The 24,739-nt window shown below is 38.7% G+C and overlaps 1 protein-coding gene across 1 annotated transcript in view; it reads right to left on the bottom strand.

Moving 5' to 3' along the window:
• LOC126253555 (WD repeat-containing protein 75) overlaps positions 1 to 24,739 on the bottom strand; it is a 201,885-nt gene that overhangs the window by 128,804 nt on the left and 48,342 nt on the right. The window contains exon 10 of the mRNA XM_049954963.1: positions 10,793 to 10,979. Coding sequence (XP_049810920.1) covers positions 10,793 to 10,979 — 187 coding nt within the window. The remainder of the gene's footprint in view (positions 1 to 10,792; positions 10,980 to 24,739) is intronic.

The raw sequence follows: 24,739 nt of genomic DNA on the forward strand, positions 1-24,739 counted from the left end.
ACACTACATGCCTGAACATAAAATTGATCATAAAAAGAGACAGAGAAGGTGATTGGAGCTGAAATTATCATGATGATGGTGGTGGTGATGGTGATGATGACAATAATAATAATAATAATAATAATAATAATAATAAAGTAACAATAACAATGAAGAAATAGTTTTACCCTCTATAGTAAGAGCTTTTTGAGTGAATGTTTGCTTTTGCAAAAAACATTTCATGGGGATTCATAGCCATGCGATCCATACTTGACAAAGCAACATAGCTCTGGAAAGATATTTAAGAGTAGAAATGGAACTGATAATACACCTATTCACACTTTACAGGAAGATTCTCAGTGTGGTCAGGAAGATTCTCAGTGTGGTTGAAATACTTTGACCAGTTTTGTTTTCCAGACATGCACCATCACCACAAACAAACAAGAACTTAGATTGCCGAACGGGAGAGGAATGGTGCAGGGGAACAGGCTCCATCTCCTTTTAGCAGTGCAGCCAGCCTACACACAAGTTCTATGTTTCTGTGAAAACAGAATTGACACACAGTCGTACAGATTGGCAGTCCCTTCTACTGTTGTGAGAGTCATTCTCTAACACCATGATGAACCAGGGTTACTCTCTTCACTAATTACACAATAAGAAAATAAAGCAATGAGCAACACACAACCCAAAGCAAAGTGGAATGCATTAAGCTTTTGGTAGCGGCTATCGCACAATTGTTTGATGAGGTGGCAGCAACATAAACAAGGTAGCTCACGATGTATCAGTACTGGTATCTTACACAACCATAGTTCAGAACATCCCCCACCTAAACCTGTCATGTTAAAGTATCTGCATAACACCAATTTTAGCTTGCAAACATACATATGCATTCTTTATTACAAGAAGCTAGATTCCGCAGCTGTGCCCTACATTGTCATATGTGGCATGTATTTTATAGAGAGCTTTCAACCACCCACAGTGGACATTGTTTCAAAGCATAACTTACAAGTGTACGCACTTTGATACATTGCTGAATTCGCACATTGGTACACTCTACTTTTCAAACACGTTTTTGCATACATTCTCTTTTCAATCTGGGCTTCACCAGATGAATACCTATAATCAAAAATAGTTTACTTTTTGAATTTTTATATGTATAAAATAACACAATTTCAAACTATCTCTGATAAAACAGTTCATCTGGATATAATTTATTATGGAACATCTAAATTTGTATTTCCACACGCTGAGGCACAATTTGCATCTGTATTCACATTTATTGCAAACAAAGATGTTTCAGGTTGCTTTTAATAACCACTGGCATGAAGAATTACTATAATTATTGGCAGATTTTCTAAATTTGAAAACAAAGAATTTTCAAACCAATTAAATAAATATATTATGATTAATTTCTTGATAGTACTTGGCCATAATATTTTATCGTACAAGAAACTGACAGCCAGAAACAACATGATGGCACATACTAACACATAAAAAAAAAAAAAAATTATTTACCACCATTGCGAAAGGAAAGAGGTAGAGGGGGGGGGGGGGGCGGAGTGGTAATTCATACTCCCATGTTATCACTCCAATATTTTGTTAAAGTATGACCACCTGTTACCCATATTTCACTGATCCAAATCATGATTTCAAAATTGAAATCTTTCACTTCTCGCAGGAATCCAGATCACCAAATTTATATCTGCTCACTCTGTCAACATTTTATGACCTTAAATTATTCTGCATTTGAAACCAAAAGTCTTGAGGACACATCTTAATGATGATTTACTGCCCTTAAAAAGATTGGACTCACACAGTGTGGTAAGAGGATTATCTACAGTATGATGCCTTCCAAGAAGATAACAACATTCAATGCTACACTGAATTGCATCTAGTGTCAAAGGATCCAGAACAATTAGGTGTTTCTAAACATTTCTCTTCTTACTTCACCTATCATGGTTTGCAAGCCCTGTTTCAGTGTTCTCTTCCATGTATTTTCTCTGCCAATACCACACTAACTGTCATTCACCCCGTACCCATTCCAGCTCTGCTGATGTGGCTGTTATGATAAGTTTGCCCATCTCTTATTTTTGAAAGTATTCACACAGGAATTGTCATGATTATCCTTTAAAAGCAATTCCTTGTCTGCCTTTCTTTGCTATTGTGTTTGGATCCTGAAGCTTGAGTCTGCCCTCTTTTATTTTGTATTTCAACAGACATGATAAAAGACACCAAAAATAGTAACTGAAATATAGCAAACAGTAAGTTATAATTCAAAACATCTGAAACAGAGCACCCATGTAGTATACAATGCACTATTCATCACTGTTGGGAGCACAGTAGCAATGGGGGAAATTGCTGCATTGTGACGGGGAGAGCTCTGATCAGAGGAAATCAGATTGGAAGAATGAAGTGTCAAGTAACAAATTATTTTAAACAGATTATAGTTACGTATTGTACACCTCCTCCTCCTCCTCCTCCTCCTCCTACTCCTACTACTACTACTACTACTACTACTACTACTACTACTACTACTTACCACTATCAATACTGCTGTTTATTTAATTATTCTGAATACATTGATGATCGTCAAAGAATGAAATTTATCTTAAAGACATAAAATGAGTGGCAACAAGTTGAGGTCACAATGAAAGTAATAAAATTTCTGTAAGTTTCTTTATTATGTGACCTGCAGCATATATTATGTCACAATAGGACATTATGCAGAGAATTACTAGACAGTATACTGCTCCATATTTTATTTTTGTGTATGAGCTTGTCTCGGCTTTACAGCCTTCATCAGTACATGTCCTGATGTTGTAGATGGACATATGTTAACTATAAGTAAACTATTACTGCTCCCATAGTCGTTATATGTAATACCGTATTTACTCGAATCTAAGCCGCACTTTTTTCCGGTTTTTGTAATCCAAAAAACCGCCTGCGGCTTAGAATCGAGTACAAAGCAAGCGGAAGTTCTGAAAAATGTCGATAGGTGCCGCCACAACTAACTTCTGCCGTCGAATACATGTAGCGCTACACAGACATGCTTTGTAGGCACAAAGACAAATACTGGCGCCGAAACCTCTGCGTCAGTAAATAAATTTAAAAAAAAAAAAAAGTGTTAGACGAGCTTTTTTTCTCCGTCCCGAGTTTCGACCACTGCATTTTCATACATTATCCAACGAAGTAAATACAAATTCCGTATTGCTCATCTTCGAATGTAGCAGAATTTCAATGTACTACGAAAATCCGACTGGCAAGACTGCTTGAGATGTTTGTCAATATGGTCAACTCTACGTTCTGAATTTTTTCCTACCTGTGAGAAGAGATGGTTGCTAATAGGAACCTGATGAAATGTGAATCACATTATTCTTTTCACCATCAGAATAATACGAATATAAACATTTTGCCATGTATTCTTTCGTGTTTGCTGCTATCTCGTTTAAACCCTGTCTGCCTAATAAACTACGAAACTAGAGTGAGACAACAGCAAACGCGGAAGAATGTACGTATCATGTCATGTTTATATTCGTATTATTCTTATGCCTAATAGTGATACAGTCAGAAATGAAGCACGGCAACTGACTAGATTTTTAAATCTAAGATGACTCTAATTTCTGTGCAAAATTTGATGTACAAAAGAGGCGTCTGCAAAGATTTTCAAACTGAGAAAAATTTTCGCCTAACTCTCGTTCCGAACATGTTCTATCATACGCAGTGTATTATTTGGTTCTTGTTGATCATTATCAAAGAAAGCAGCAGTGTAAGTAACCAAATAGCAGTCCCTTGCCATTGTTTCGCTAATGAGACGATTTTTTTTCTCTCTCTCCATTTAAAAAAAAAAAAAAAAAAAAAAAAAAAAAAAAAAAAAAGGGGCGGCAGTACCGTGCACAAAAGCAGGTCATGCGGTGAGCGGCAACAGGCCGTAAACACTCACTATCAGAATGCGACAAACAATGCATGACACAATACAGTAATGCATTTTCAGCTTAGAGTGACATAAACACCTACAACAAAGAAAACGGCACTTATCAGATCAAAGCAAAATAAGCAATCAATTCAAACCAGACGAAGCATTGAAAAAGGAAGGGTACCCGTATAAATACGGACAGAGCGCCTGACGCATAGCAATGGCTACCTGGTAAAGCTTAACTGCTAAGCTTACGACTCGAACCAAACTACTGTAGCTGTATCGTCATTCATTCGACCTAAATCGTGTCTCATATTACAATGGACCAACTTTGTTTCGATTTGGAGGTGCGGCCTAAAACTTTTCTCTCCCCTTGAACTTCGAGTCTCAAACTTCACGTGCGGCTTAGATTCGGGAAATTTTTTTTTCTTTTATTTCGAGTCTCATTTTTCAGGTGCGGCTTAGATTCGAGTGCGGCTTAGATTCGAGTAAATATGGTAGTTTTTCAGTCACATTTTAAAACAGTTCAATTATTTGATGTTTATTGTATATTACAATAATTTTTTTATTATTTTGACAGTCTTAGAAAAATATCTGTGAGTAAAGAACTAGCTTTCAAATTTGAGTGTCTACAACTATCAAAATAATGAAAAACTTATTATAATACACATGCAACATCAAATCAGTGAACAACTTTAAAAATGTTACTGAAAAAATATTATGTCCATTAACCAAGGACAGCAGCAACAGTATACCCAAAGTTGACATATGTCCATCTACAATGTCAGGATATACACTGATGAAACAAAATAAGATTATAAGTCGTCATCTTCCATCCAAAAACTGGTTTGATGCAGCTCTCCATGCTACTGTATCCTGTGCAAGCCTCTTCATCTTCGAGTAACTACTGCAACCTACATCCTTTTGAATCTGCTTACTTTATTCATCTCTTGGTTTCTCTCTTCAATTTTTAACCCCCCTCCCAACACAAGGTTGTGCCACTAATTTCTCTTCTGCCAAATTCTATTCAGTACCTCCTAATTAGTTACATGATCTACCTATCTTAGGCCGGTATTACACTATCTAATTTCTTTGTCAAAGATGTGATCAAATATTCCGTCAAATATATTTGACAAACATCTTTGATGTAGCGCTAGCAGGGATATTACGCTGTCATCATATTTCATCAAAGTTCAAGATGGCTGACAACAACAACTTGTTATTAACCGCAGCAGTTGCATGTACCTCAATTGCACTGTGTGCACATGCGGAAGAGAAGCAGGGAAAAAAAAGGAAACATACCTGGGTGAAGCCGTGGGTTTTACGACGACACGATAAAAGCATTCAACAAAACTTGTTACGTGAGCTTATAGTGGCGGACGTCAAGTCGTACATCAATTACTTAAGAATGGATGAGCATACATTTCTGTATGTGCTCAATGAAGTGTATCCTCACATCACAAAGAACAATATTTACTTAAGAACTGCTACATCTGCAGAAGACAGGCTCACTGCAACACATTACAGGAGAGGGTTAGGTTAGGTTAGGTCAGGTCTCCAATCTTCGTAATCTACACTCCTGGAAATTGAAATAAGAACACCGTGAATTCATTGTCCCAGGAAGGGAAAACTTTATTGACACATTCCTGGGGTCAGATACATCACATGATCACACTGACAGAACCACAGGCACATAGACACAGGCAACAGAGCATGAACAATGTCGGCGCTAGTACAGTGTATATCCACCTTTCGCAGCAATGCAGGCTGCTATTCTCCCATGGAGACGATCGTAGAGATGCTGGATGTAGTCCTGTGGAACGGCTTGCCATGCCATTTCCACCTGGCGCCTCAGTTGGACCAGCGTTCGTGCTGGACGTGCAGACCGCGTGAGACGATGCTTCATCCAGTCCCAAACATGCTCAATGGGGGACAGATCCAGAGATCTTGCTGGCCAGGGTAGTTGACTTACACCTTCTAGAGCACGTTGGGTGGCACGGGATACATGCGGACGTGCATTGTCCTGTTGGAACAGCAAGTTCCCTTGCCGGTCTAGGAATGGTAGAACAATGGGTTTGATGACGGTTTGGATGTACCGTGCACTATTCAGTGTCCCCTCGACGATCACCAGTGGTGTACGGCCAGTGTAGGAGATCGCTCCCCACACCATGATGCCGGGTGTTGGCCCTGTGTGCCTCGGTCGTATGCAGTCCTGATTGTGGCGCTCACCTGCACGGCGCCAAACACGCATACGACCATCATTGGCACCAAGGCAGAAGCGACTCTCATCGCTGAAGACGACACGTCTCCATTCGTCCCTCCATTCACGCCTGTCGCGACACCACTGGAGGCGGGCTGCACGATGTTGGGGCGTGAGCGGAAGACGGCCTAACGGTGTGCGGGACCGTAGCCCAGCTTCATGGAGACGGTTGCGAATGGTCCTCGCCGATACCCCAGGAGCAACAGTGTCCCTAATTTGCTGGGAAGTGGCGGTGCGGTCCCCTACGGCACTGCGTAGGATCCTACGGTCTTGGCGTGCATCCGTGCGTCGCTGCGGTCCGGTCCCAGGTCGACGGGCACGTGCACCTTCCGCCGACCACTGGCGACAACATCGATGTACTGTGGACCACTGGCGACAACATCGATGTACTGTGGAGACCTCACGCCCCACGTGTTGAGCAATTCGGTGGTACGTCCACCCGGCCTCCCGCATGCCCACTATACGCCCTCGCTCAAAGTCCGTCAACTGCACATACGGTTCACGTCCACGCTGTCGCGGCATGCTACCAGTGTTAAAGACTGCGATGGAGCTCCGTATGCCACGGCAAACTGGCTGACACTGACGGCGGCGGTGCAGAAATGCTGCGCAGCTAGCGCCATTCGACGGCCAACACCGCGGTTCCTGGTGTGTCCGCTGTGCCGTGCGTGTGATCATTGCTTGTACAGCCCTCTCGCAGTGTCCGGAGCAAGTATGGTGGGCCTGACACACCGGTGTCAATGTGTTCTGTTTTCCATTTCCAGGAGTGTATTTTTGTATTCAGCGTGCCTCATGTTGTAAAGCGCCTCATCAGCTTCATACATCTCTATTAATTTTGTAGTTGTCGGCACACACCAATTGTATTTACTGGTACTGTTTATAAAAACACTACAGACGACAGAATGCAGCGATGCTAGCACTCCATGTGGTAACATGTCACATTGCAGTGAACAGAAGACAAGCAACTTCTTTGATCAAATCTACAGAGAGGCCCTAGATTGGATCAAATATTGGACGACATTTGACAAAGTTCCCTATTACACCATCAAATATCTTTGACAAAGATATTTGATAGTGTAATACCGGCCTTATCATCAACAATCTTCTGTAGCGCCACATTTCAAAAGCTTCTGTTCTCTTCTGTTTACCGTCCATGTTTCACTGCCATACATGGCTACACTCCATACAAATACTTTCAGGAAATACTTCCTGACACTTAAATCTATACTCGATGTTAACAAATTTCTCTTCTTCAGAAACGCTTTCCTTGCCATTGCCAGTCTGCATTTTATATCCTCTCTACTTCGACCATCATCAGTTATTTTACTCCCTCAATAGCAAAACTCCTTTACTACTTTAAGTGTCTCATTTCCTAATCTAATTCCCTCAGCATCGCCGGATTTAGTTCAACTACATTCCATTATCTTTATTTTGGTTTTGTTTATTTTCATCTTGTATTCTCCTTTCAAGACACTGTCCACTCTGTTCAACTGCTCTTCCAAGTTCTTTGCTGTCTCTGACAAAATTAAAATTTCATTTGCAAACCTCAAGGTTTTTACTTCTTCTCTCTGGACTTTAATTCCTACTCCAAATTTTTCTTTTGTCTCCTTTACTGCTTGCTCAGTATACAGATTTAATAATGTTGGGGATAGGCTACAACCCTGTCCCATTCCCTTCTCAACCACTGCTTCCCTTTCATGCCCCTTGACTTGTCTAACTGCCACCTGGTTTCTGTACAATTTGTAAATTGCCTTTTGTCTCCTGTGTTTTACACCTGCCACCTTCAAAATTTGAAAGAGAGTATTCCAATCAACAATGTCAAAAGCATTCTCTAAGTCTACAAATACTATAAATGTAGGTTTGCCTTTCCTTAACCTGCCCTCTATGAGAAATCATAGGGTCAGTATTGCCTCGCGTGTTCCTACATTTCTACAGAATCCAAACTGGTCTTCCCCGAGGACAGCTTCTACCTGTTTTTCCATTCTTCTGTAAAGAATTCATGTTAGTATTTTGTAACCGTGACTTATTAAACTGATAGTTCGGTAATTTCCACACCTGTCAGCACCTGCTCTCTTTGGAATTGGAACTACTATATTCTTCTTGAAGTTTGATGGAATTTCGCCTCTTGCTCACCAGATGGATGAGTTCTGACATGGCTGGCTCTACCAAGGCTATCAGTAGTTCCAATGGAATGCTGTCTACTCCCAGGGCCTTGTTTCAACTTAAGTCTTTCAGAGCTCTGTCAAATTCTTCACGCAGTGCCATATGTCCCACTCCATCTTCATCTACATACTCTTGTCCAGACCCTCTATACACTCCTTCCACTTTTCTGTTTCCCTTCTTTGTTTAGGACTGGTTTTCCATCTGAGCTCTTGATATTCATACAGCTGCTTCTCTTTTCTCCATAGGTCTCTTTAGTTTTCCTGTAGGTGGCATCTTTCTTACCCCTAATGATATGTTCCTACATCCTTACATTTGTCCTCTAGCCAATCCTGCTTAGCCATTTTGTACTTCCTGTTATATCATTTTTTAAACATTTGTATTCTCTTTCACCTGCTTCATTTACTGCATTTTTATATTTTCTCCTTTCATCAGTTAAATTTAATATCTCTTGTGTTACCCATGGATTTCTACTAGCCCTTGTCTTTTGACCTACTTGATCCTGTGCTGCCTTCACTATTTCATCTCTCAAAGCTACTCATTCTTCTATACTGTATTCCTTTCCCCTGTTCCTGTTAAATGTTCCCTAATGCTCCCTCTGAAATTTTCTACAACCTCTTGTTCTTTCAGTTTATCCAGGTCCCATCTCCTTAAATTTCTACATTTTTTGCATTTTCTTCAGTCTGTTCTAACCAATCATAACCAATAAATTGTGGTCAGAATCCACACCTGCCACTGGAAATGTTTTACAATTTAAAACCTAGTTCCAAAATCTCTGTCTTACCACTATATAATCAATCTGAAATCTTCTGGTGTCTATGAATAAATTATGTTCTGTGCAAAATTCTGCCAGGGGCTTATTCCTTTCCCCAGTCCATATTCACCTACTACTTTTCCTTTTCTTCCTTTTCCTACTATCGAATTCCAGTCCCCATGACTATCAAATTTCCATCTCCCTTAACTATCTGAATAATTCTTTTTTTTTTTTATCTCATCATACATTTCTTCAATCTCTTCATCATCTGTGGAACTAGTTGGCACATAAACTTGTACTACTGCGGTGGGTGTGGGCTTCATGTCTAAATTGGCTACAATAACGTGTTCACTCTACTGTCCATTGTAGCTTATCCGCTTTCCTATTTTTTTATTCATTACTAAACCTACTCCAGCATTACCCCTAATTTATTTTGTATTTATAGCACTCTATTCGCCTGACCAAAAATCCTGTAACTCCTGCCACTGAATTTCACTAATTCCCATTACATCTAACTTTTATGTATCCATTTCCCTTTTTAAATTTTGTAACTTTCTTGACCAATTAAAGGATCTTACATTCCACACTGCTATCCACAGAATGCCAATTTTGTTTCTTCTGATGATGACATCCGCCTGAGTAGTCCCTGCCCGGAGATCCAAAGGGGGGACTATTTTACCTCCGGAATATTTTACCCAAGTGGATGCCATCATCATTTAACCATACAGTAGAGCCTCATGCCCTTGGGAAAAATTATGGCTGTAGTTTCCTCTTGTTTTCAGCTGTTCGCAGTACCAGCACAGCAAGGCCGTTTTGGTTGACTGTTGTCTCTGCAACTACTGAAAAGGCTGCTGCCCCTCTTCAGGAACCACACGTTTGTCTGGCCTCTCAACAGATACCCCTCCATTATGGCTGCACCTACGTACGACTATCTGTATTGCTGAGGCACGCAAGCCTCCTCACCAACGGCAAGATCCACGGTTCATCGGATTACATACAAAACTAAAATATCAAGCAGGTTATTGTCTACTAATTCTCTGCATAAAGATAATAGAATATGGAATCTAATACACTCAGACATAAAATCCTGAAACAGCTTGACTTTTAAGATTTACAGACGAAGGAACTGTGTAAGAAATATAAATGCTAGAAGTTATGCAAATACAGTTTTCAATTTGCATGGCGAACAACCTTACTGTGTCTGTTCTTCTTTCAGTAAATAAGTGACATTATTCTTTCACACAAACTGTAAGACTCATTTTTACATTTTACATTGCAGGCAGACACAACTAAAGACACTTACAAATTAGCTTTTGGCCAAAGTCTTCATCAGAAAAGGGACACACACACACACACACACACACACACACACACACACACACACAAACACACACACACACACACACACACACAAAGCAAGCACACCTCACGCACAAATGAATGCCATCTCAGGCAGCTTGGACTGGAACTGGAGAGGGCAGTCATGTGAGTATGAGCTGTGCTTGCTTGTATGAATGAATGAATAAATAAATATGTAAGAGTCTCTTAGTTGTGCCTGTCTGCATCTCAACGTGTCATCTTTACAATAAGTAGCAAACTATCTTTTCATTGCCTTGTTGATATTCCAACCTGGAATTTCCACTGTTTCATTTTTATGTTTGACTGTAATGTGATATGCTATATACAGCATTAAGTACTACACTACTGAATAACATGAATCAAAGATTACCTAATGGTTTTGTCATTTGTAGTATGAGTAAGGCTACATTGGAGCTCATTAGTTTCAGGAATCCAGACTGTTACACAACATCCAAAAGCGACTGCCAACAAAGAGCTGTCAGTGGAGAAACTTACAGCTCCTACTGGCAAATTCTGGTAAAAGCCAACACTCTCACAGATCCATGTCACTCCCTTACCTAGAATTAAACATAGAGAATAGAACTTAAAACCTTCAGTAGATGAACAAGCAAAAAGAGTACTGATTATTGACATACAAAATGAAAAGTAGATGAAATGAAACATCACTTAACAGAAACATCACTTAACAGCACAACATATTAAACAAGATGTGTGTGATCAATAACATAATCAAATTTATGCTATTAGAAGTGTGTCTCTACAGGAAGTGTTAGTCTTCCAGATACCACACACACGTATAATTTCTAGTGTTGTTATTCATTATGGGACTACAATCGTTCCTGGAACAATTCCTTACACAGGTTCTTTGATCCTTTTTTATTACTCTCTTTCCTCTTGTTATTAGTAAAGACTTCAATAACTGTGGAGTACAAAACATACAATTAAGCTAATTTCTGGAAGTGAATATTCTGTATGTTTGGCATACTGTAGTTTGGAATACATGAATGTTTTCCTTTATTTTTCACTACACATTTCATTTCAGATGCATAGCATCAACTGTGCAACCCATATAAACAGGTAATATATGTACAGGAATCACAGCAGAGCGTACTGCCCCCATTTGCACATATACCAAACAATTGAAATACAGTCAATAATCTGTTGAAAGTATATGTACAGGTTGCTTCATAAATAATTGGGGTAAAAATTCAAAAAAGGGTGAATGACAACAATGAAAGATCAGCACTCTACAAAGTAAAACTGAAATTGAAAGTTTGACAAATCAGACAAAACAAGGCATTTCTATCCCTAACTAAATTTCCAGGTCAAAGTAAACATACAGACAGAAAAAGGAAAGGACCTACCTAACTACAACACTATGTGTATTATTACACGTATCAGTAAAATGTAAAACAAATAAATAACATGCACAAAAGTTGGAATTGTTAGAAATGGATTTCTGGAGAACAGGTGGTGGACTGTCAGTATTATACATAATCCCAAATGAGCAGCATTGGGAAAGTTACTTATTGAGAGTAACTTGGTTACAGATACAGTTACTTCCCAGGAAAAGTAACTAAATTAGACTTAAAGTTACTATACATCAAAACTAACTGTATCAGATCCAGCTATCAGTCACTCAGTAATTAAATATATTGTCTACAGCTTCTTCTATCTCAATGAATCTCAGATTAAGTAAAGTTGTTTTTCAAATTTTTCATCTCTTAATTTGCCTCTTATTGTCTTCAACACAATGCCCCCTGTACCAAAATCTCTCTTTACAGCTGCACCAGTTGGTATGCCTTTATTATGCAGTTTTCAAAAGAACTTGTGGAGCATGTGTATCAATGTCCGGTACATTGAATCTATTATGATACAAGCAGTACCTGCGGTCTTATCACATGGTTTGAGATCTTCACTTTCAATTAGGCAACAATTAAAATCATTTGTCACCAATTGGCTTTTTTATGCATTACAGTGCCAGGTGACCCCTGGAAAGACATGAGTACCAGTGTCCCAGTATATTCTACTGAGATACACAGATGGCAGTTGTCATTTGTGGGCAATGTATTCAATCAAGAACATGCAATGCAACATCTTAATGCTGTGCAAGTTGCAAGGGCAGTCTGATTCAAAAAAGGTAGATTTTGGTCATGTTGGTGCAAATTCCAATGCCTTTCCATGTGTCACCCATAGATTGTGAACACATTTCAGGAGACAGGTCAGTACACAAGGTGAGATGGATAAAGTCGCCAGCGTATTACCATCTCACATGAAGCCTAATACCTGGCCATCTCTGCATTGCAGCTTGTACAGATACTGCCACAGTACTGCAAGACGATCTCAGAAGGTCCACTGGAGTTGCTGTATCCGATCAGACTATAATGAACAGGTTATGAGACTGTAAGAACCTGATGTCCTGTTTGAGTACGCCTCTTGATATGACAACATCTTGGACCTCACCTTCAGTTCTCCCATTCCCATTACCACTGGTAACGTTGTCACTGGTGAAATGTATTATTCACAGACGAGTCCAGATGTTCTCTGACACAAGGAGATATCCATGTTCATGTGTGGTGACCCATGGTAAATGGTACCTGCCAAATATTGTTTAAGAAATCGACAGGTTCCCAAGGTTAAATGATGAAGTGATAAGTCTTCACTGTTAACAGCCATACAGATCTTGTCATCATCCATGGTCGCCTTTCTGCCAGGCAGTACTTCGAACAGATCCTGTTGTGGTGGCTGCAGCATACGATGGTGGCCCTGAATTCCTTCTAATGCCAGAGCCCATGTGGCAGGCATCAGAAGCGATGTCTTGCAACGCTTGGAGATTGACGTAATGGAATGGATGGCAGTGAGTCCTGACCTAAACCCCATCTTGCATATGTGGGACATGTTCAACATACGTGTTTGTGATCATCCTGTTCCATCACAGACTCTCCCAGAACTCTCACTGAAGAATGGGACTGGATACCATAGGGTGGTCTCCGTAGACCTACACAGAGCATATCACATTCATATAAGGCAATGACAAACACTCATGGAGGGTATACAAGATACTGAAGCTCTCAAAGTCTAATGAAAAGCACCCATGATGACAGGATGAATGACACTTTGTTTTTGATATGTGTTGGACATTTCGGTTCTTTTTATGTAAATGATTGAGGCTGTAATGATGTTTTGTCATGTACTTAATTTGTGAAAGGCATCATTTGGTAACATACCCAGTCAATTATTGTCCAATAGAGTATGGCACACGCCCAAAGTCACGTTCCTGCAATTCTTCTGAACATAATAAAGATTGTCTTGACTGCAGGAAACGTACTAATCATATGTATATTTTTTGAAGAATCTAGTAAAAATTGTTCAAGTTCCTGTTGAGCACATGAGATAAGTGTATTTTGTTTCTCAAAGCAGAAAAAATTATTGCTCCTACTTCTCAAGAACTTCTGCTTCTTACCTGAGAGTCTCCCTTACAGCTGTTGCTTGCAGAATGGTTTCCAGCACATGACCATTGGCTGCAAAGGCATGTGGTCTGAATTTTGGGTAGAAGCATGCAGACAGAAATAGGTATTTATTTTCAAATGTGCATTCAAGCCTCATTAGCAATCCCAGAAGAACTGCATCAAGCTTAGGCCTGCGCAGTGTCAGCTTAGTGAATACCTTATTCAGCTATTGTTTCCAAGCAGTTCCAGCCAACTGTATCATTAGAAACAGTGCACATAATCAGATAGGATAAGGATGAAGATTGAAGAATGAAGTCACATGTGTCCTTCTAAAAAGGAACGATCACAGAAGTTGCCTTAGATGAAGTACTGGGACCAACGAAAACCTGAATCTGGATGATCAAACAGGGGTTTGAATCTCAAGTCTTCAGTAGCTGAGTGCAATACCAAACACTTTATTTAAAGTGTTAACTTAGTTGCTGATTTCACTGACACAAAAGTGATGGCAACTAGCACATTAATTAGAACAAACAGGTAGTGGCTGTAATTGAACCAAGACACCCCCCTTATGGTAACTGTTCTTTCCAATTAAGTCAGTAAATTGTATTTCATTTTCTAAGGATAACATGGCCATTATTGTTAAATTTGGAGAAGCCACTGTGTTGACATATTTGACAACACATGCTTTGAGGGGAAATTAAAATTTACACTGTAGCACAATCCATTTTTACTGACAAAAATAGATTTTTGTCTTTTGCTGTTTACAGTACTCCATCCTCTTTTGATCATGGAAATGATACATTTGTTGATAGCCACTGCATGATTATGTCTATCTTGTTCTTTATTAGTTAGTTAGTTACACGTTCCTGGATCATTTTGCACAATAAATCATAATGAGGTGAAACAAGTCATTTTACACTCACATCACAAATTAATTTGCACATTTGGTTACATTCCAAATATTTCTAAAGCTTTTTTTTTTTTTTAATACAAAAAGAAAAAAAAATACACAGACGTGAGTTAGTAATTCCTATCCACCACCTTTTATACACTAAAGTAATAGAAATTCTTCTGCAGAGGAGGAGGAGTTGTCAAGCAGAAACTTTCTCAGTTGTCATAAAATTTAACTTTGCAGTCTATCAGACATTTTATATCACTGGATAAGCGATCAAAAATTTTCACTGGAACATTGTGCACCCCTTCTTGTGAAGAAGACAACCTTTATGTGGAGTAATGAATGTCATTTTTCCTTCTGGTATTGTAATTATGCCCCTCATTGTTCCATTTGAACTGCAGTAGATTATTAACAACAAACTTCATGAGGAAATTAATATACTGTGAGGCAGTAGTCAGAATGCCCAACTCCTTAAACAGATGTCTACAAGATGATCATGGGTGAGCACCACACATTATTCTTACAACACATTTTTGCACAATGAAGACTTTTTTTCTTAAAGGTGAGTTACCCCACAACAATATTCCATATGAAACTGTTGAATGAAAACATGCAAAATATGTCAGCTTACTGATTTGTCTCTCCCCAAGATTTGCAATGATTCTAAGAGCAAATGTGGCTGAATTAATTTGCTTTAGAAGTTCCAAAATGTGTTTATTCCAATTTAAATTCTCATCAATATGGACCCATAAGAATTTGAAGTTTCCACCCTATTTATTATTTCCTCACCACGTGTTACATTTATCATTGGTATGATACCTCCAGATGTGCATAACTAAATATGCCATGCCTTTTTAAAATTGATGGTGAGACCATTTGCAGAAAACCAGTCAATGATATTTTTAAAAACTTTGTTTACCATTTGTTCTGTTTCTGTATGTATGCTTGGATTAATTACAGTACTACTGTCACACACAAAATGAACTAATTCTGTTTATTGTATACTTGACAGAAGAACATTTACATACAAGGCGTCCAGATGCAAACTGTTGTAAATCCACTTTTTCTCGAAAATGAGTTGGTGCCATCATTTTGTTCTCTGTGCTGCCATCTATTGATTACGCTCTTAAAACATGAACAAAACACCTTTTCTTTCTGCCCTAAAATGTACCTCGAAAACCGTCTGCAGATGCAAAACTCTGTCTTTCCACTTCTGGTTGCAAAGCAAAACTGAGTGAATCCATTGTATGATAAAGAAGCAGAACTTGGTGTATCCTTAGCATGCACCATTATTAAAAAGGTTTGAAGATGCAAAACTCGCTTTGTACACATTATGTATTTTGTCGGAATAATACAGCCTTCCCAGCTTACTACTACAAAAACCTTACTTCTGAGCCAATGGGTGGCAATATGTCAAACTAATGTGAAACAAAAAACAGCAGCACATCAACTGTTACCTAGCCATATTGACACGTTTTTCTAGCTTGGCTTGTTTGTGAGTGCATGGAGAGTGTTTGTGATATTTTTGATGGATAAAATACAAAGAGTGCTTTATCATTCCCTCCATAATCACGGATGTTACTGATGGAAGACTTGTACAATCAGTTCCAAAAGGAAAAGGCCGTAAAAAATCGGCCAATCCTTCTGACCGGAAGAGGAACAAAGCAAAATGCATGAGGAAAGATTTACTCCTCAACCCTAGTATTTTGTGCTATTTCACTGCATGAAAATAATAAGAACTTCATTACCAACATTTCTGTAAACAGTAAGTTACACTGTGATGCTTTAGGTTTATGTTAATATAAATTACGGTCATTTCAAATGGCTGTAGTCAGGAACGATTTCCTTGAATGAACAGTGCATTATTGATTTTATAATCATTTGTTTAGGAAATGTAGTACAGTATATGATTTTTTTTAGTACATTATCCTAACTTTCTCCTTATTAGTACTGTTCTTTGGTAGATATTCTGCAAGTGGGTTTCCAGTTCATCCCCAGTGCAAGCATGCACTTTCATCAGTATACCAGTGTGCAAGAGTATCAATGCAGAATATAAGGAGATCACATCAGGCCTTTTATAAAGTTGGAGACAAAATTAAACAGGACAAGTTTGTAATTATACACACATCAGTCGAATCTCCAAGGAGGTGTCGGATTGAAGCAGCAGATTCTTGGAAAAACAAATACTTCAATCTGATTCTATTTGCCCAATCTGAAAGTGGTAAACCAAACTCAGCAATTGTGCGTGTGCCAAAAGATGTTTACTAGCGTTCTTGGCATATCAACAGTGAGAATACAAAGAGTCTATAGACGGTACTTACAGACAGGAGAAGCTCCAATTGAAAGATGAGGTGGAGACCAAATGGCAAATATTTATCAAGGAAAACGGGATGCGGTTAAGGAGTTTATTGAGAAGCTGAAACCAGTGCAATCACACTACTGCTGTGGGGGGGGATCAGCAGACTCTTCGCGTCCAGTGAATTATCAATTGCAAAGCTTTGGAAAATGTTTAATGCGGATCGAGAGAATACTGTGGATAAAGTTACGTAAGAGTTTTTCCGATCTTTTTTTTTTGTATCTGATTATAATATCACCTTCGCTTCCCCAGCAACCGACTGTTGCTCGGTGTGCATCAGTTTAGAACAACAAATGAAGCCATTAACCCGAACAACTGGAGATGAGGTGAAGAAACAAGAATTGACAACACACCTTGCTTTACACAAAGCTAAGGCAAATGCTTTTTATGATATACTGAAAGTTGAGGACAACGGTGAAATAACCCTGACATTTGACTGCCAGAAAAACCTTCCACTGCCTAAACTGCAAGATCAAAGTGCTTATTATACATGTCAAATGTACGCATACAATTTTACAATCTGTCAAGGACCATCTCGTTCATGGCAAAACAAGGAGAACACATTTATATACACATGGAAAGAAAAAGACTTTGTAAAGGGATCCAATGAAATTGAAACTTGTGTACATCAGAGGTTAACATCTACAGGCCTAACTGACATCCATACCATCCATCTGATTTCAGACAGTTGTGGAGGGCAAAACAAAAACCAGATGATGTTGGGTATGCTGTGCTATTGGCTAACACAAGAAGCTCCTGTCAACATGAAACGAGTGAAGATATTCTATCCAATGGTTGGACATTTGTTTCTACCACCCGACAGAATTTTTGGCCAAATAGAAAAGGTTCTCAGGTCTAAAGTCAAAATTATCGAGTGATTACAATGAAGTGTTTGAGGATCACGGAATAGTTTTGCAATTAGGAGTAGATGTCAACAATCTGTGTTGGAAGGATTCAGTTGCTGATGTCATTAAGCTAAGCCACCTAGTCAATGGCACTTCAGATTTGCCCCTGTAAAATGGGTTGTCATCACCAGAACTAAACAAAGAAGCGCACTAGTAAGAGGTGAAGTGTCTTATAGAATGGATGCTGGTGAAGGAAGAGCGATATGCAGACGAGGCAAAGCCTACTCATCCATGGAGCCAAACGTTATCAGAATTGGAAGAGCCTTAAAGGAAGCTAAAGTGAGGGATATTGATTTCCTTCTCAATAAGCACTTCGGGCAAATTTGGGAAGAAAACGAAAATCTTGCTTTCTACAAGAATGTAATCCATTGTCAGATGGCTGGGAACAATGCAGATGAAGATTCAGACTTTGAAATTCATCCAGAGGACAATGAGTTGCCAGTGTAACTTAGAGGGGACTGATCAGGACTTGAAAGCTTATGACATATTAACTACTTTCAAACTATTGTTTAATGTAACATACTTTGTATTAACTACTTTCAAACTATTGATTAATGTCACATACATTGTAATCACATTCAGTTTTAGTCATTAAATCTTTTGTAACAGTGTTAAGGTGTCTTTTTTTTAGTTAACGATAATATATGCACATCGATATATACAGAAGCATAACTCTGTAGATCCCTGGGAACAGAGGCAAAACTCGGTGAATCCAAATTATTTTAGGTAATAACTAGCAAAATAAAAGCTGAATGTTTCAGGGATTGTCAGAAATATACTCCTTAATTAAGCATAAATCTATGATGAAAAGGAATTTCAAATATCTGCCATATGAAGTAAGTAAGAAGTTTTTGCGTTTCCTGAAAAAAATGTTATAGTGCACTCACTGCATTTGGCTTCTGGACACCTCATATATGAGGAACAGTAGTGGACCTATGACTGAACCTTAGGGAACCCCACGTGATTTCTCCCCAGTCAGAATTATGTCTCTGCACTACATTTCTTGAATTATTAAGTACAACTTTTTGCATTCTTTTGGTTAGATATGAAATTATTAATTGGTTGGATATACCATCAATCCTACAAAATGTCTATTTATCTAGGAGAATACTATGATCCACATAGTCAAATGCCTTGGAATGGTCGCAGAAAATACCAACTGACGCTATTTTATTATTTAATGCTTGCAAAATCTGGTAAGCATACATGTATATGGCATTCTCAGTAGAGCAACTCCTCTGAAACCCAAACTGTGATTAGCTAAGGATACTATTATTGCTACGGTGAGATTCTCTTCTAGAATACATCACCTTCTCAAAAAGTTTGGGAATGATGTCAGAAGTGAAACAGATCAGTAATTACTGACATCTCTCTTATCTTTAACAAAGGCATATTTCTCTGGTCCCTCTTCAACCCCCCCCCCTCCCCCCACACAACCAACCAACCAACCAAATGCATATTTCATATAGGACTGGAGTTATTACATCGGAACAAATTTTTAGTACTCTATTGCAAACACCACCAAAGCCAGATGAGCTTTTATTTTTTAGAGAAAGTGTAATTTTCTTAATTTCAGAAGGAGAAGTTGATGATACATTCATATGAAATAATTTTATGTAAGTTACATTTTCAACACAATGCCATGATTTTGCTATTGAACTGTTGGTCTCTATGCATTCCACTATATTTAAGAAATGATTATTAAATGCATTTGCTACCTCTCTAGTTTCACTAAATTCAATTTAGCCTTAAGTCTGTTGCTGGAAGTGCCGATTTCTTACAATACATGCACATTCTCTGATTTTTTAATAACCTTTCTTAGTAATTTTGAGTAGATTTTGTAGTGTGCAACTACTGCAGGATCCCTTGCTGTTCTTAACAAAAGATATATTTCCCTTTCCTTTCACAATATATTTTAATCCCTCAAGTGATCTATGGTTTTTTACATGCCTGTTTAGTGTCCTCTCTGATTAGCTTATGCGGAAAGCTGTTTTCAAATAATGATACGAATTTACCACAGAATAGATTAAATTTTATGTTAGATTTGTTTCATTGTAAATTACATCCCATGTCATGTCCTGTAAACTGTTCTTAAAAACATTTATCCTGGATTCATTAACTATTCTAACTGAGTTCCACCGAGGAGTGTCCACAATGTAAGGTGCTATGTTATTTACCCTAACTAACTGTGCATCATGACCAGAGAGAGCATTTGTTACTCAGCAAACTGTTATTTTCTTGCCTTGAGCTTCATCAATGGATCATCATCAATTATAGTGAGAGAGATGCATTTGCACTTCTCAAACAGCATGGGACCAATACAAATTAACAGAAGATGACAAAAAAGGCTTTCAGAACCAAGATTTCAACCAGAAAGAAGACAACAGATTTGGAGGAAATGTTAATAATAGCATATTAGATAGGAAATTAATAGACTTGAAGTGAAAGGCATCAAAATCATAGGAAAATCAATGGTGATTCCAGACATGGATGAGACTTGAAACTCTGAAGACTGAGAGAGATAGGGGAGGGTGAAGGGGGAATGAGTGGGCATGAAAGGGGGGGAGGGAGGGAGGGAGGGAGGGAGAAGGCTGACGAGTCAGATATATGGAAGTAGAAGCAGAGATCGGGGAAACTGAAGCAGTTGTAGGAAACACACAAACAAAGACAGAAACAGAAAATATGAAAAAAAAAACAAGAAGTGTGAAAAAAGGAATCAAAGGAAATAGGAATTGCAGAAGATACTACAAGAGAGATTGGTGGCAGTTGAGATCAGGTGAGAGACATGATCCAAGCAATTACTGTAGATCACCTGGAAACGTATCTCATAATGGTGGTAGGAAGAAGAATCAAAATTACTCATCATCAATCATTAAAGTCGATTAAATTTTTAATCACATCATCCTCTGAAATAAGGAATATCTTTTTCACTCACTTTCCCTCCCCTTACAAGTTTATATTCTGACACAAACCCAACCCGTGTAAGATCCTTGCTCGCTCCTAAGCCACTCCAGTAAAGAACCACTAAACATGACAGTGAGTTGGTGCTTCAGACACAATTACCCTCATGCCTTTTCACTGTCTGTGCAATCAAACATCCAGTTCACATAGTATGTGTGTTGCCCAAGAAGTGATAGATCATATTCACTCTCTGTTAAAATATAATTTCAGTCATAATATTAACATATCTTTTATTTCTCAAGTTTATAAAGAATCATTTATTAATATTAGTTTTCTCTCTCATTTGTGTTAAAGGCAAATGGAGGTAGCAACCCAATTTCCTATGTAACTGGTGGAAGCTGAAACTGCTATGATGTTCCCAGCAGTACCCATGTGGCGTAATGAGCCTCTGGAGAATCCATGGTGAAAGACAGCTGCTACCAGATGCCAAATGCTTCAGTCAAAGAACTTTAATTTTAAGCGAAAAATCAAACAATGGAAATTCCAGGTTGGAATATCAACAATATTAGGAAAAGAATAGATCGCTGGTCGCTGTAAAAGATGACACGTTGAATTGCAGACACGCACAATGAAAAGACTGTAATACATTTAGCTTTTGGCCAAAGCCTTCTTCAGAAAAGAAAATACTTATACACGTAACACATGCAATCACATCTCACACACATGCCTGCCATCTCCAGCAGCTCAGACTGGAACATATTCTGATCTGAGCTGCCAGAGATGCCAACCATGTGTGCATGTCATGTGCTTGCTTGTCTGAATGAGTGTGCATGTGTTTTCTATACTGAAGAAGGCTTTGAATACAAGCTAAGTGTATAGCAGTCTTATCATTGTGCCAGTCAACAACTCTATGTATCATCTTTAGCTGAGTAGCAATCTACTCTTTCCTAATACTGTTAATATTAAGTGTTGTGTTGTCAAATACCAAAACTCAAAGCAAGAGGTCAACCACTGCAAAGATGCTGCAAGCCAGTGCAGCATCTATGGCGAGGCCAATCCAAGCATGCCTCAGGCCATAACCCTCGGAGTTCCCAGGTACCACCACCCCACGGCCTTGAGATAAGAACGGCCGCTGCAGACAAGCAATTCTAGTATACCAGCAATTACCTTGCTATCATTGTGTATCCGATACTACAGTGCACCTGAAGTGTTTTTATTTAGTTAGTGTTGTCCAGTCAGCTTACAGCACTGCTGTCAGGCTGGCGAGTGGAATAGTTCTTGTTGTACAACAAGCCTACACATTTAACAGTGTTTACTGTACAACTGTATAATATAGGACTGTCTTCAAAGTTGATTGACTCTGAACAGTGTACCTATTCATACGAAACATTGGGGTGGACTTGTCACACCAGCATTGCCTCACATCACAGATGCTATTTGGCTGCTTCATACTTTAAACAATTCAATCACCAAGTATCAAACAACCAAGCACTATCACATCTGTGACAATCAATGAAAAATAAGTTGTTCCTTAATTAATAAAATGTTTGTGTTTTACCTGAGTTAACTGTGTACTGATATCTTTCCTTAGACTGTAAACGACATTAAGTGCACCAGTGTATTACGAAAAATCTCTGTAAGTTAGTGCTTATGATTGGGATTGTTGAATATTTACAGAGGGAGGGGGGAGGGGGGAGAGAGAGAAAGAAGGGGGGAGAGAGAGAGAGAGAGAGAGAGAGAGAGAGAGAGAGAGAGAGAGAGGGAACAAAAGTGGTACTCTCAGCAACTCTGATACTTTGATGAGGACTGCATCAGTCTGTATTTGCCTCTATCTCAGCTCAGGTCTGTCGTTCGTACATTACCAAACTGACTGTCAATTTGATTACTCAAGTATAGCCAAACATAGCAGTAACATACTTTTTGGGCACAATCTTCAGTAAAAAATTACATCCTGTGTGTGATGAATGGTAATTATGCCAGTATTTTGTTACAAATACAGTCAAATGTGACAAAAAGTACATACATCACAGCAGTATAAGTCTGCTTTGATGTTCCCAGAATTAACATTTTTCACTGTTTAGAACATTTTTTATAGGTCCCTTTGAAAACTCTACACTAAGAATGGTAAATTCCCCATGCTTTTGTGTTATCATAATTATAAATTTCCTGATATTTAGATGTAATGAAACAGTGTTATTGTTGGCTTTCTAGTAGTGTTTACAAACATTACACAATAAACTGACTCGAGTTCTAGGCTCCACAGTTCCGAATCAGTAGAAGTCATTAAAAGTTGGAATAATTTGCACCGCTAGTGCTTTGTCTCCTAAAAATGCCAACCCAACAATAACAATGCTTAGAATACTGTTGATTGTACATGAGTTATCGACTTCAAAAATTTGAACTACATGGGAATTATTGGCAAATATTTCATTAAAAAAAGTATTCACTCTGATTTGCAGGGAAATATAATCCAGTGATGTATGGTATACAGATTTTCAGAACATGTTGCAATTTCTGAAATGCTGGTTACATTGGGAAATAATAGCGAAGCCTAAACAATTCAAATACAGTCATAACCGCCACATATTTTTGGCACTTTTTTTTAATACGTCCCAATTTCTGAGGTCTTTTTTAGCATGGAACCTGACAGCCCAGTTAAAACTTAACTATTCATTTCACTCGTTATCATGTCCTACAGAATCATACAAGAGGCAATCAAAAAGTTTCTGTTCGAAGGCTGATATGCCAAACGGGCAAAACCGCCATGAGCTTTGAGGCCAGTCATCCCACTGAGCGAAGTTGAAGATAGCCATTTGGTAAAACACCACATCCTACAGCATAAAGAAGTCCGTAACTGCCAGCTACAAATCCTCATCCAATTGGAATTGTCAATCCTCCACAGCCTTTCTTAAGGGGGCCAAAGGTATGATAATCGCATGGGACTACAATGCAGGTGCTCAAGTGTCTCCCACTTGAGTTAGCATAACTTCTGCATTACGACATTTGCAATATGGGGACATGCATTATCATAAAGCAGCAGCATGTTGCACCATTCTGGAATGGTCGTTTTTGACAGACATGCTGCCCCCATACATACTCATCATCTTCTGATGGATGTCTAATGGTGTTTGTAATTCGGCAGCCAGGAAAAGAATAACAGCATGTTGTCCTGCATGGATACATTTGGTAATAATGTTGCCATAGTTCACATTTCGACAGTTACTGCATATGTCAGAAATACACAATTACCGCACTTATCCTTTCCCTACATATCATACACCCGTATCAGTCATGCTACATTGCATATACGCTACATAAACTTTTTAATCGCCCCTTGTATTTCATTATGCCAGAGCATCCACATATCTATGTACACATGTATATTTAACTTCATGATGATGTTTGCAGAATATATTCTGTCACTGTGTCTGCCATCTTATCTAATCCACCAACATCAGGTATTGTCAGCTGCTATTTTGTATTTTACATACACTGCTGCTCAGAAGAAGTGAAAACCAAGACCAAGAGATGTGATCACACTCAAATTCATTCCACTGCTTAGGGACATGACACTAAACAAATGATTAGAATTACAGACCTGTACATGAACTGTGACTGAAAATTCAGTACAGGTGTAGTGCCACCATGTGCTGCAATCGCAGTCACTAGAGGTTGTGGTATGGAATCAAACAGCGCCTGAATTTGCTGCTGAGGAATACTCTGCCACATGGTTTGCAGGCACGTCCACAAAGCATCAACTGTCCCTGCAGGAGGACCTGAATGAACAAGATGATGACCAACTACAGCCCAG

The sequence above is a fragment of the Schistocerca nitens genome, chromosome 4 (assembly GCF_023898315.1).
Source record: "Schistocerca nitens isolate TAMUIC-IGC-003100 chromosome 4, iqSchNite1.1, whole genome shotgun sequence".
Lineage (NCBI taxonomy): Eukaryota > Metazoa > Arthropoda > Insecta > Orthoptera > Acrididae > Schistocerca > Schistocerca nitens.